Below are 14793 nucleotides of genomic sequence, written 5' to 3'. Positions count from 1 at the left end.
GCATCACATAGTTATTATGCCTATGATAAATGACAGGCACGCTTATACACCAATCAGGAGAGCTCAGGGCAGGTCCCTCCTGTGACTTCCTGAGCTATGAAACTAGATGGGAAATCCACACCTTTTTGTGTGTAGAGAATGTGGAGGAGAAAATGGGGTGGAATTCAGGAATCTGCAGAGGCAGCCAAAGAGGTGCCAGGATTTCCTCCTGCTGAGCCATTGTTGTGGTACCTCAGCATGGATTGTGCAACACCTGCACTGAGCACTGGCTGAGGCTGAGCACAATGAGCCTGGAGTTCACTCTGTCTGTGGGAGAAGGCAGGGGCAGAGCAGAGGGCAGGGCTGGCCTGCTGCCCTGGCCCAGCATGTGGCCAGGGAGTCTGGTGCTACTGACTTTCCTCCTTGCTCCAGTTCCAGGTAGGACAGTACTCTTCCTTGGCTTCTGCGAAGTACCAGAGGGGTCGGTAGACTTTTCTTCTGCTCCTCGCAGTTCTGATGTAGAAAATGTTCTGACTGGTTCTCCCCTCTCTAATTTTACTAACCCATCTGATTTGTTTTATCACCTGTTGTTTTGAGGGGCAGGGGCCTGAAGTCTCAGGGTAAAGCAGAGATCTTGAACTGATATTGACATGTCTGAACTGAGGATATTTACGAAGGGGAAGATGGCATAGGGCATCATATAAATAATGAATGTGACCTCTGAGGTTTGATCAAACGTTATCTTGTCATACTTAGTTTGTTGCCGATGCGATAGATTTCCCTGACTGTAGCTGGGCGAAAGCTTCTGGGAATACTGGTTATTATCAGTTTGGCAACCTGTATTTTTCTGGACCACATATTTTTGTACACCTAATCCTTTCATTGTGGGTGATAATAAATACACAAATTGGAAACAAATTATCTGTCAACTTTTGTATAGAAAGCCTTGTGACGTTATTGAACAGAAGATGTGTTTCAGTTAAGTGAAAGTTAATGATTCACTCTTGTTTTGTGGGAACATGGCTTCATAGTAATACAGTTCTTTTAACATGTATCATCATTGATGGTACATGCTCAACTTGATTTTGGATAAAAGAGATTTTAGTAACGCACTTCTCCAGCTGATTTCTATCTCCAGTGCACAAGCTGGCAAGTTAGTGGTGATTCCTTACCTGTTAAAATGTTTCTCGGGTCTTAGAATGTTGGCTTTTGCCTGGGGAATGAGAGGAATTTTTAATCAAAAGCATAGAGTAAGGGAGAGAAAGACTCTCCTTTTCTGCATCCACTGTGTATTTTGTCATTAAAAATGGCTTTCTGATTTTTCAGACTTGTAAACATTTTACTTAATATCCTTAAACACAGAACTGAACTGGGCATGGAAGATTAAAAATCCTACTTTTTGAGGCCGTGTTTGGTAGGTATGTTTCCAGAAATGGTATCGTCCACAAGTCTTAGGCTGAACGATTTCTTGCCAATCCTCACTTGAAAAATAAGAACATTCTGAGCTCTGTTTTCCCCAGAATCTCAGAGTCATAGGGCTAACCTGGAGGCCCCCACACTGCGGCCTTTTCAGTGGAAGTGGGCTCCCTGGTTTTTTCTGCCCCCTCAACGGTGTGTTCACAACGTGGCATCACCGTGCCTGGAGGTATGGCATCTCCCTCTGCAGATGGTGGTGGGCTCATGGGTGCTAAGGTAGTTCCTGTGGAATGGGGAGGTGGGGCGGGCAGCTGCATGCTCACATCTCGCCTCTCCAGCAAGCAGGTGCCCCCTTCTTTTACCACCCAGCTTGTATTCCAAAGGACGGTGCACTCACGGTAGTATGGACACTGAAATACCCCAGTCTTATTCCCATGGTTGTTATTTCCCAGCCGTGTGCCTGGTTCTTGTCACCAGAAAGAGAATGAGATGTGAAATCAGAATAGATGCTTGTAATGAGCTTCAGACTCCCCTGAGAACATGACTTACAGGACTGTATCATAGAGAAAGAAAGGGGAAAAAGTATTTAAAAGCACATGATATGTGTTTGTGTGGCAGGGAGCAAAGGAGTATGTGGGTAAAGAAGCTAATTCCATAAGGGTGGACTTCCATGGATGAACCAGAATATTCCAGAAGGACAGCCAAGGGTGTTCCTTCTTTTTGAAATTAGTTTATTCAAAACTGGCCACCGTTTTCTTGCCCTTCTAAGATGATTGAGGACCTCAAGCTGTATATTCAGTTTAACCTCCATAGCAAAAACAGTGGGCTTAAATGGGATGCGACATTTTCCTCAAAGCATATACTCCTGTTTCTGTATCAAGTTAAAGTGCACAAGATAATTTGAGCTAATACAGAGACTCTCAGAACTAGAGTCATGGTCACTTCAGAATCCCTGATTTAAGGCTCGGTATTATATGTTTAGTTTTGAAAACACATCGCTTTAATCAACCTAGAAAAGATTTGAACAAAAATGAAAATGTCAAGATTACAGTAAATGTTCCAGTCTCCAAAATGGATCCCAACACATTAACAAATAAAACAGCAATCCAGACTGGAGTCTGTGTTGTTCATCCCATCCGGGAGCTTGGACTCTTATAATACTAACTAATGGTAGTGTTGTTTTTACCATTACCTAATAATTTTTATTTTCGTGATCCTGTTTTGCTGGTGAAAATTAATACAAATACGAGTTCTGTGGGAGAGAGAAAGTGAGTATTAAAATAAATTTGTGGAAACAGATTATGTTACACCTTGGATTTGTGTAATCCCTGAATGGCAGTTACCTGTGTTTGTTCTACCAACTTCAAAATAATTAACGATATTATTCATCTTGGAGAAGGCTTCTCTGACCCCACCAAACTTGGGATGACTGAGGCAACTAATGTCTAAGTCTATTGTATACCTCTGTGTGCGTGGAAATTATTCTATTGAAATCTCTTTATCTACGGGGCCTTCTCGCTTTCAGGAAAATAAGAGCCTTGAAGGGAAATTCTATCTGTTTGTTTTAGAGAACTCAGTATGTTGCAAGGATTTAGAATGAGCTGGAAATCCACACATTTCATACTGAGAGAGAAAGAAGTTGTTGAAGGCTTTTAAAAGAGATCCTGGGATTTATGTTTTGCTTTGTTTTGATGTAGAAGTGCTCATCATGTGGAAGTGCTCACCATGGGACAATGAATTGGGAATAAACTGTATAATGAACATTTCAAGTCCATATTTAAGAGCCAGTTGGTCATTTCTGGCTTGGTGAAACATTATACTCAAAGATTATCTGGAAGCATGGAGATCAGTGTACACAGCAGAGAAAACTAGTATGGGATGGATGGATGGATGGATGGATGGACGGACGGATAGATAGATAGATAGATAGATACATACATACATACATACATACATACATCTGTATCCTTATCAGGAACATTTCAGAATGAGGTGTGTGTGTGTGAGAGAGAGAGACAGAGACACAGAGACAGAGAGACAGAGGCAGAGAGAGAAAGACAGAGAGAGAGAGAGAGAGAGACATTCTGCTTGTAGAGAAAAAACCAGATGGAAAGTTGTTGTATATTTATAAAGTTATTTATGAGTGAAAAAAAGCTTATATCCTAATGTTTCTTATTATAATCATATGCAGTATGGATGAAAACTGCTAATATGACTTTCTAAAGCTAGTTAATAAGGTGGCAACATTCGATAAAACGTGACTTTACCACTCAATGTTAATGGGACCAATTGGATTGGCTAGACAATGTAGTACACCAGGAAGCATATTGGAACCTTACGGTACTCCTATTTTATGGCACTGAGCTGAAGGAGACTGCTGGAAATTGCACCAAGAATGATTTTCTTACCTCTTGGCATCTTACTGTGCTGAAGGAATTATGAAGATTGAACCAAATGGAAAGAACGTGATTGAAGTTCCTCTTAGAGTTCTGTATATTCGTTCTGGAAAACATCTTTTAATAATGTATGTTATTCTGTTTCTTTATCATACATTAATTAAATAGAAACAAAGACATCTGGTGATAGTCTCTATGAATCAACTGAAGAAAGTTTGATGTTTTTCTTGAAGGGTCACAGTGTTGCAAGGCTTGAATTTTGTCACAACACGATTAGAACTTACTCGTGCAAATTATCATCCCTTCTGCAAAGACATTATAGAGGATTCCTTCCCTCAAAACTATAGAGGTTTGAACAAGCTTTAACATTCATTTAACCTACCCCCTCTTTTCAAACAAATAAAACAAACCTCAAACCAATCTCTGCATTATGGTATTCTACTGTCAATATCCTTCCTTTTAAGTGTTTTTGAAATGTTCATTTGAGATAGTAACCACTCATTATTTACTCTAAGAGCTCTAAGTTCCAGCCAAATTTAACAATGTTTACTAACCTTTCAGATGAAATGTAAATGGCTCTGGAATGATTAAAGAAACTAAAACTTGACATCCCTTGAGATATTTGGGGTTTCTACTTTTGTTCTTGAAGAACATTTTAAGAACTTTGTTTTGTCCTCTGAGACGTCTTCGGGGTAACTGAGAACTCCTCCCTGGGGACAGGTGGGCAAGTCAGCTGTGTGAGCACCTTGGTCATGCTTGTTTATAAGGTTAATTAGGGTGACACAGATTTATTCTAACATAGAAGATAGGTTTGAGAGGTTTAATGACAGCCTCCAAATTAGACAGCACATGGAACACAAGGAAGAAACGCAAGCCTCTCCAATCCCAGGCCCAGTCTTAGGAAATAAGCACTTAAGTCCCAAGAAGGTGGTGGCAGTAATTTTGCAATTTGCTTTCAATGTAATTATTGGCTCAAAATAGTCTTACTCACCCTCATAGTCAATGAAATAAGCTAGGCAAAAAGCCAGAGGTCACATATTTCCCCTCATAGGTGGATGTTATACTTAAAATGTTTAAAAAATACATAATCATATACAAGATCATAGGTTTGTTTGTGGATAAACACATTTGCTCGATCTGAATAAAATACGGTATGTGCATCTGCAAGATGCCATGGTGACGCTTCTCTTGCTCAAGATCAACAGCACTCAAAGAGTATTAAGAATTTGAAGCATGCCTTGTCTGGGGCCCAGGTACTAGGGGAAGGGAGAAGATGAATGCAGAGGGGAGAAAAGGGTAAATAGAGTCAAAATTCCCATGTCTGAGAAGGGTAAAAGGAATCTTGCTTAGACAGGTTTGGGAAAGGGAGTGGGGAAACTGACAAAGGAGCGATCGTAGCCAAGCAGCATTGTACACTGACATGATTTGTTCAAATTAATCCCCTTATTCTACTAACCGATGCTGGGGCGGGGGAGGGGAAGTGTGTGGAGAAAAAGGTCATTTCGGGTCAGTAGTTCTGCCCGATTCTTCTCTAATTTTTGCTTTCTCCATATTTTTGCACGTAAAGGAATGAAGAGTGGATTTGTATTGCCTTTGCCCATTTCATCAACACTCACTGGAGCCTTTTCTTCCTGTACCACAGTTTCAAAGGTTGCTCTTGGCAGATCCAAGACAACCATATTTGAATTAGAAATGGGGTGCACTGGCTGTTTCGTTTCCAACACTGTGGGGTATTCAGGGCTCCTCTGCTCAGTTACTTAGGAACTGATCAACTTTAGGGAAGTTGACTTTGGCTTCTACCTTTTTGTTTTTCTTTTGTCTTTTTCTCCTACGATTTATCTACTTAGGAAATCATTGCAGGGGACCCAGGATGACAAAAAGAAATGGGAACATTCAAAAGAAATATTGTCTCTACCCAGAGAAAAACTTCCACTTTCAGTGAAAAACACTGCCAGCCCAGGCATGGCAGACATGAATCTTGGAAAGTCTGCGTAGCATGGTCCGTGGGGATTGCAGCGTGGCCAACCGTGGGCCAGCAGCCCGGTTCTGTGCTGCAGCGAAGTCTTCTTCCCCATACCTTTCTGTTTCAGTGAGAGGCGTGAAAGAACTCCCCAAGGCAAAGAAATATGAAGTTGTCTATCCTGTAAGACTTCATCCACTGCACAAAAGAGAGCTCGCAGAGCCCGAGAACCAGGTATGCCTTCTGATTTCTCAGAGAATCTTCATCTGATGTTCGTGTGTGTATATGTGTATGTGTATGTACACATGTGCATATATGCATAGGTATGTATGTGTATTCACACATGTTTACACATGCACATCTCAATGTTTACATTGTATATGCACACACATTGTAAATTGAACATTTCAGTCATCATGCTTTAGAGTTAAATAATATTCATTTGTGCTCCTTTTTGACTTTCCATTTTTCCTTATAACTGAAAGGCCTACTCTTGGCTTCATTTTAAAATTTTGTTCTGAAAAGTAAAATAAACAGTCTCAGGTAACAGTCTGGCCTTCAATGTTTTATGATAATGTAGGCTGTATACTTACAAAAAAGCTGCAATTTACAATCGATCTATCTGCCTATCTGTGGATCATCCATCCACACAGATACAAGTATGGTCATTAAAGTGGGAGAAAATAAAATATTGCAAGTGAATGTGCACTTGCATTCTATCCCAAAATTTATCTTTTCCAAGCAGGCAGCATTAAAATATGCATTCATCCTTATTCCTTAATGAACTATAATGCAATCTCAGTCAACATGCACCCAACACATTTTGTGAGTTGTAAGAGAAATGCAAAAAGGGACCAACATTTAGTGAGGCAGTGTACCACTGTAATCTCAGCACTCAAGAGGTCTGAGAAGAGAGCTGTGGGTTTGAGGCTATCCTGGGCTACATAGTATAACCTTGTCTACAAAACAAAACCAAGCAAAGCAAAGCAAACCACCACCACTACCACCAAACCCGGCCACCACCGGTTACTGATATATAGGAGATTATCTGTACTAATGTTTTGGAATTGATGAGCCAATGGATGCGATTGATGGAATGTGTAGATGTATAATTATAAAGTATTACGTTTCCAGCTCAGTAGCTGAATGTAAACAGGCACAGGACCCTATGTTTTCCTAATCCACAGAGAAGAAAATTAGCATCTGAATTCAAATGGTTAGTTTGTGTTCACACCTTAACTTCGTCATTTCTCTCTGTGTAAATTCAGGAAGACACTGGTAATTCTTGGTCTGAAAGTTCAGGTAGTAATCATATGTATACTTTATGAACGTTTTGAGATGTTTGTTTTGTATGAAGCATGAGTCAGAATGCAAGTATTAATGGCATATTCGATGTTACTTGAACATCGATTAGGCATGCAACTCCCTTTTCTGGTGTGAAATTATCTAGGTCTATTACAAAGGTATTTTCTGTGTCTTTGATAGCTCTCTCTCTCTTTATTTTTTTTTTTGTCGGTCATGGGGCTTGAACTCTGGGCCTGGGCACTGTCCCTCAGCTCTTCAGCTCAAGGCGAGCACTCTACCACTTGAGCTACAGAGCCACTTCCTCTTTGATAGCTCTCTACCTCTTCTTTTCCAAATACCCGCATCCTGTAGGACATAAAATTTTGTTTCCAAATACTTGTTGATTCAACTACATCTTTGCCAAGTACATCAATTTTATCTTTTCTTTTCTGGTCTTGGGCTTGAACTAAGGACCTGGGTGCTGTACCTTAGCTTTTTCACTTAAGACTGGCACTGTAGCATTTGAGCCATAGCTCCGTTTTTATATTTTTTCGTGGTTAATTTGATATAAGAGCCTCTTTGGTTGGTCTTCCCAAGGTTGGCTTCAAACCACAGTACTCAATGCTCAACCTCCTAAATAGCTCAGATTACAGGCATGCGCTACCCACACCAGGCTGATCTTATCTTTTAAAGGATGCATATAAAGATCTGAGATCGTTTGCCTATTAGTTGCCAGCATTGTTTAATTGGTCCAAGGGAATAAGCAGACATTAGGCAGCATATAATCTACTGCTGTAGAAAAGCCAAGACTGTCTGCCAAGATCTATACGGGTCGAAACTGGCCAATAAACCTTCATGGCAGCTTTTTAATTCATAATGCATTTTTTTGCAGGCTCCATCTGAAACTGAAGTAACATACGAGGTGAAAGTTAATGGAAAAGTTACCATGCTTTATCTGAAGAAAAACAAGTAAGTACTTCTACCTCTGGTATCATCCTCACCACCAGCAAGCTAGGATGTACAAAATGTGGAAACTGAATCTCATACTACTTTCTGGTTCTGTGGAAATTTGTTTCTACTAAAGCAGTAATAACGCACTAGGTCAAACAGCTTGCTAGTGTTTTGACACTTTTAGAAATGAAACACAGTGTGTGAGCAGACATAGATTTTACTTCTTCTATGAAAGAGATGGAGAAATTCCATGTCTCACTATGCTATGATATTTTGGTTTTCCTCTTTGCTATTATAATCGATTAACGTGGCAGGATGATATTAGAAAACCATTTGTATCTCAGAAAAGAACAAGGCATATGTAAATCTCTATGAAATTCTAGGGTTAAATAAAAATATAAAAATAATGGCAAAACCAGAACTTGCTCTTTCTCCTTCCAATATTAGGCATCTTCCTGCCATTCCAGCCACTCACCCATCCTCTTTCACATCTATTACACTGCTTTTGATTCCCTCGTTCTTTCCATTTGGCCCATCTGATTTCAACATTGTGTTTCCAACTCACCTGCCATGGATCCAACCAGATCTTGCTCGTCCTGTATCTACACTATTATAATAGTCGTGTTTTCCTAAATCTGTGCTTTCCAGTTTTCAATCCTTAGCCTCATTCTCTGGACTTCACAGTTCACACCAGTAACCAAGCTCTTTTTCTTCCCCCAGGAATCTCCTTGCACCTGGCTACACAGAAACACATTATAATTCCAATGGAGAGATGGTCACCACAAGCCCACAGATCATGGTATAGAAGTCCCTGGTAATGGGGAGGGGGGTGTGCCCAGGGACCCAAATATAGCAACTCTGCCAGGCAAACAGTAGTGAAACTCCACTTACAGCCTTTGTGTTGCTTTTAAATAGCAGTATTAAAATTCATTACTTATCTTCCAACTTTTTAACATTTTCCCCCCTCAGAACAATAGCATTCCTAACACCTTCAGGAGCCTTTTCCATCCTTAGAGGAAGGTGGGCTGAACAAACACATGTTTTCTTTCAAGTAGCTTTCTACAGAGTGATTCCATCGTCTGGAGACACTTCTGGTGGCCCCAGACAATTCAGATCCCCTCTCTGGATCCTGGGGTCTCTCCAACTGAAGACTTTAGCCTCAGTGGAGGTTGTAGATATCCATGTTTTCCTCCAAGAAAGTTCTACTCTTTGATCTTTGTCAAGAGCCCGCTTCTTGCCTTATACTGAACACTGGTGCAGCAGGGCCTTCTACGCAGAGCTGCCTTTTCTCTTGGAAGCCTTCTGATTTTTCTCCACTGTGGCAGCTGTGAACACATTCACACATGCCATCACCCCTCTCCGTGTCCCCCAATAGCAAAGTCCCACATGGAACACTACATGGAAAAACCTTGAGAATGCTACTCTGTGACCCATGAGTACAGCGCGAGTTGCACAGATGCACTTGAATTCAGTAGAACTTTCTGGATACATTAAAATATACAAATGCCAATCTGAATCACCTTCTAGTTGGGAAACATTTAGTGGATCTTAGAAGAAAAAGTTTAATAGTTAATCATCCATAAAAGGGAAAGAAAAGAAAAGGAAAGGAAAGGTAGTGTTTGGAAGATTCAAGTTTTAGATTTATGTGATTGATCTATGTCTTCAGGTAATAGTCAACTTTTTTTATTCTATTCCAGCAGTTCCCATATGTAATTAGTACTTCATTTTCATTTGTTGGGATAATTAACTCAAATGAATCATTTTAGCTCACACAGAAAGCCTTTAGAATTCATTTTTCCCCTTATCTACATTCATTGTTATGCAGCAGAAAGTCACTGGGAAAGTCCTGCTGTAAGACTTCAAACTTGAATTTACCAGGGAGTTATAAAACCATGAATCTCCCGAAGGCCCTTTTCTCTTTCCTTTAGGATAACTGCTACTACCAAGGCCATGTCATTAATGCAGAAGCTTCTGACGCCAGCATCAGTACGTGCGAGGGTCTCAGGTAAGACTTCATGAATGTCTTGAATGCACTTGTGATCACAGACAGGCAGGTGTAAGGGGTCTCGAGACTCCCAGGTATAATTAGTTATGCTACCTTGATTATGAATTCTAAGGTTATAAAATTTTAAGTTTGAAGCAGAAGCCATTTCCTTTTATAAAACTATGTAAGTTGCGGGCTGGGAAGGTGGCTCAGTGGTAGAGTGCTTGCCTTGCATGCCTGAGGCCCTGGGTGTGATTCCTCAGCACCACATAAGCAAAAAAGAAAAAACCCGGAAGTGGCACTGTGGCTCAAGTGGTAGAGCGCTAGCCTTGAGCTGGAGAGCTGAGGGACAGCGCCCAGGCCCAGAGTTCAGGCCCCACAACCGGACCCTCTCCCCCCCCCCCCCCCAAAAAAAAAGTATGTAAGTTGCACATTGGGCTTGCTTTCAGAATGGTTTTGTTTCCCTGTTACCTGGATTCAGTTTTAGTGTCAAAGACCTTTAGGAAATGAGAGTTCCTCTTCTCCCCTTCTCCCCATTGTGAATTGCTCCCTCCCCATCCCCTTCTCTTTCTCTCTGTCTCTGTGTACCATATCTTATTCATAACCATGGCATCTATTTCTTTTCATCTCTGTGTGTCTGTCCATGGTAATTTATCCGCTGATTATCTAATTTCCTTTTCTCTATTTCCAGTTGACTATTGTAAGGCGTCTCAATTTCAGAGTGTCCTGAACCTAAAGATTGTCTCATGCATTTGGTATTTTTCCTGTGTTTGCTATGCCAATCAATAGTATAAACAGCAAATAATTTCCCATCCAGAATCAGAATAACTCAAGAACTTCTTGCTCATGCCCTTCCATGCTACTTCGCTTCCCTCATAAAGCCCCACGAGCCCTTTTATGTAAACCATTGGAAAAAGAACTCATGATTCATCTGCCAGATCCTCCTCTTGGTATCTTGCAATTTTACACCCAATTCAGCTACTCTCCCTGTTAATATAATCTCCCTATTATATACTCTTGTGTTTCTTTGTCTACTGTAAGTATGTCTATCATATACATGATGTATATGTATATTTATATGTATTATTTGATTATTTTATATGTACCCATTTCCTCATTTGAATAAGGTCCATGAGAGGACCCACCACGACTGCTTTTTTAAAAAATATTTTATATTTTTTCATACCTATCCTTAGTTCTATGTCTAATGATTAATGAGGTCCTTGCTGCATATTGTAAATCTAAGCTCAGCACTTCAGCTCAAGAATTGAGAGGAAATTGTCAAAAATGCATAATCACATGCTTTGTGTGTTATATGTTATGATCTTCATCGTTATTCTATTAGATAAACAGGTATTATGACTTTCATTTTGTAGACTGTGAAATAAAGGCCAAGTGAATTTAAATATTCTACCCATGGTATCATGCGTAATCTGTGACAGACCTAGGATTTTAACACTTCACCTACAAGATCCCAGTCTCCATCATTTTTAGAACACCCAGAATAGACAAAGCTGGAAAATCAGGACAGTGTGTTGATTCAGGAAATAACCCTACTAGTGTCAGAACTGACGTGGTAGGTTACCTGATGTTGCTGTAGGCTTTTCTCACTAGCAGATCCTAAATCCATATAGAGAAAATATGTACAAGTAGTTATTTAAGAGCATCACAAGCCAGGTGCTGGTGGCTCATGCCTGTAATCCTAGCCACTAAGGAGGCTGAGATCTGAGGATCATGGTTCAGAGCCAGTCTTCAATAAACCACCAGAAAACCAGAAGTGGCACTGTGGATCAAGTGGTAGAGTGCTTGCCTTGAGTTGAAGAGCTCAGGAACAAGGCCCAGGCCCAGAGTTCAAGCCCCATAACCAACCTTCCCCCTACCCCCCCCTCCCCTGCAAAAAAAGAACATCACCAGCTACAAGTTTCATCATATTCTATCACTGTTAGATGAATCTGTCTGGGCATTGACTAGCAATTTCAAGAGACTGTTTTGTTTGATACCACCTGTAAGTCTGTACAACCCAAATGCAAGAACTCGGGAAGCAACTCAAATTCTCCTGTTCTTCAGGGGCTACTTCAGCCAAGGAGGTGAAAGGTACTTCATTGAGCCCTTAAGCCACAGGATCCAGGATGACCAGGAACATGCACTCTTCAAGGAGGATCCTGAAGAAGATGTGGCCAATGCCACCTGTGGCTTGGGTGATGTGTTACGGGCCCACGAATCACACCACAGTGTGGATTTACCTGCCACCAGAGTGATTGTATGTATACTCTGATTTTTAGTTTGTGTCCCTGACATGTAGGATGGATGACCTGTGTTCCAGTCTTAGCAATGCAAATGACTTTACATTTTACAGTAGCTGTTGCCAAGCTGTAGATTGTAGAGACATTGATCATAAAGACTGCATTGATAGTTTATTTAATAAGCACTTGTTGGTCAACTATTAGTATCCACAAGGTACAAGGGTTTAAAAGAAGTCTGAAAGACAATACCTGTCCTGTCAATTCTTTCCAGGCTACAATAATTAAAAAAGACAACAAATCATTATTATTAGTTGAAAAATCCTAATTTCTTCACGAATGCATTCAGTAAAACTTGTTTCTTCAAGAGCACAGGAAAAAAAAAACCCAGTGGGCAAAAGATGTAGAATATGCTGCAGGAGCAAAGACTCTGCTTTACTATTACTTTATTTCTTTACTTCAGCAGATAACAGAAACAAAGAATATTCTTTTGTGTCTAAAACTACGAAGCGTAATTTGGAATATTTTTGTAAGGATTGCTTTTGTTGCTTTCAATATCTACTTCAAATCCCATCCTGTCTTCCAAATGTTCTCAGAGTTGACACACACTGGGCACACACTTGTTTTGATAGCCTTGGGGGTTGAATCCTTTGCTGTGAGTTTAAATTCTACCAGGGTAACCTAAGAGCCTAGAAAAAACCAGTCCTGGTTACATGGTGCTGTGAACATTGGCACAAATCTCTAGTCCTCTGTTTTAGTTCTCTACTAACCAAGCTTTCCTGACACGCTGGTTATTTTGGATTTCCTTCCACCTCAGTGACAAAGGAATAGATATGAACCAGAACAGGAATTTTTAAAAAATGACTAAATTCTTGATTTCAAGAGTTGAAATCAGGAGTTCTCTGTTTCATGGCAGGATGGTGGAGAAAAATCCACTGTTTTCAGATCTGTTCAAGTTCCCCTACTAATTAGCTGTCAAATAATTGATTGTGGTTATCTAAGGGGCTTAGGACAGATTATTGTTTAATGTCTCTTCTCACTGTAATGTTCTGAGCCTTGTCTAGTGAACATTCTAGCTGTTAAAATGGAAATATTATCAGCCTTCATTCTCATTCAAGACCTCTTATGAAATTGTACATATCGAGCAAGAGAAGGAAAAATGTGGTCTTATTAATATTCCTCTTTATATTTCAGAAGATGCATGGTGGGAAGAATCAGGAACAGAAGAAATATATAGAATATTATGTGGTCCTGGATAATGGTGAGGTAATTAGGGCAGACAGACGTGTCCTTTAAAATCCTCCTCTCTGCACACTTACTATGTGAGACAGTCATGTCTGGATCTCCTTTTAAATATCGTGAGCTATTGTGAGAAATATTCTAAACCTATGAAATCTGATATTTATAAGTAAGCTGATAAGATTTCTCCTTTTCAGAATTAGGTATCTTTTATGGTCTGCATAAATTGAATAGTTGATCCTATAATGCACTTTCTTTAATGCCTTAAAAGCTCCAAACATAGTTTTGGATTAATTTCTTTTGCCATATTGGATTCTGTCAAACACTTAAATGTTTATAAATGCATATTCCTCAGGAAACAGTAAGTAGAAGGGTTCAATGTCTTTTTGGCAAAAGGCAAGTCTTTGTAGCTACTCACGGTTTATCTTTTATAAGAGTGTATTTTCATAGAGTGGAATCTCCCATTCTCTCCCCTCCCCTCCTCTCCTCTCCCTTCCCCTTTCCTCTTCTCACCCCCCCCTACCCTTTCCCCCTCTCATCCCCTCCTCTTTCCCCTAATACCCTCCTCTTCTCCTTTCCTCTCCTCTCTTCTCCTGTCCTTTCTCCAACCCTGGCCTTGTAGGTGCTAGGCAAGGGCTTGACCACCTGAGCCATACTTCCTTCCATTCCCTTTGTCTTATGCTTTGTTTTTGAGACGGATTTTCATTAATTTGCCTGGAGTGACCTCGTGAGCCTCCTGCTCTGCCTTCTGAGCAGCTGGGTTTACAAGCATGTACCACCATGCTCAGGTTTTGCGACCTTTTGAGACAGGTCTGACTCTGTAGCCAGGTTAGTCTCAGCCTTTCCAATCTTCCTGCCTTGGGTCTCCCAAGTGTTGGGATCACAAATGTGAGCTTGGCTAGAATCCGAAGAGCTTCACATGGACCCAGTGCTTCAAGGGAGGAACCGTTGCCTTGGCTCCCAAAACATCAAAAACCAATTTGATTCCAACTTTTCCTGTTAGCATTAGTAATTGATTCTTAATTACAATCACTGATAAGTGTTATCAGTTAGCTTGCCTTTCTTTTCTTCCTTCCTTTCCTTCATTTGTTCTTTCTACTAATGCCTATTCTTGTTTGTTTTCCCTTAGTTTAAGAAGTATGGCAAAAATCTAGATGAAATAAGAAAGAGAATATTTGAGATGGCCAACTACATTGACATGGTATGATACCTTTTATTGCATATAGTCATGCATTTTGCTAGGAACCCAAGAGGGAAAGCCAGGTCCTCAAGACTCATGCTCTTCCTGTCTCCAGCCGGTGACTGTGCCTTTTCCTACTTAAAATTTAACATCCCATTGCAGAC

The 14793-nt window shown here is 40.4% G+C and overlaps 1 protein-coding gene across 1 annotated transcript in view; it reads left to right on the top strand.

The window, feature by feature from the left end:
- Window positions 1–365: 365 nt before the first annotated feature.
- Window positions 366–14793, top strand: part of Adam28 (ADAM metallopeptidase domain 28) — a 40429-nt gene continuing 26001 nt past the window's right edge. The window contains exons 1-8 of the mRNA XM_042697834.1: window positions 366–417; window positions 5882–5985; window positions 7928–8004; window positions 8707–8785; window positions 9915–9991; window positions 12038–12230; window positions 13405–13476; window positions 14579–14650. Of these exons, the coding sequence (XP_042553768.1) occupies window positions 366–417; window positions 5882–5985; window positions 7928–8004; window positions 8707–8785; window positions 9915–9991; window positions 12038–12230; window positions 13405–13476; window positions 14579–14650 (726 nt within the window). The remainder of the gene's footprint in view (window positions 418–5881; window positions 5986–7927; window positions 8005–8706; window positions 8786–9914; window positions 9992–12037; window positions 12231–13404; window positions 13477–14578; window positions 14651–14793) is intronic.

This window comes from Dipodomys spectabilis, unplaced genomic scaffold (genome assembly GCF_019054845.1).
Source record: "Dipodomys spectabilis isolate Male_0828 unplaced genomic scaffold, ASM1905484v1 ptg000229l, whole genome shotgun sequence".
NCBI classification, from domain to species: Eukaryota; Metazoa; Chordata; class Mammalia; order Rodentia; family Heteromyidae; genus Dipodomys; species Dipodomys spectabilis.
Note: the sequence above shows the minus strand (reverse complement) of the source record. Positions and strands in the feature narration are given on the sequence as shown.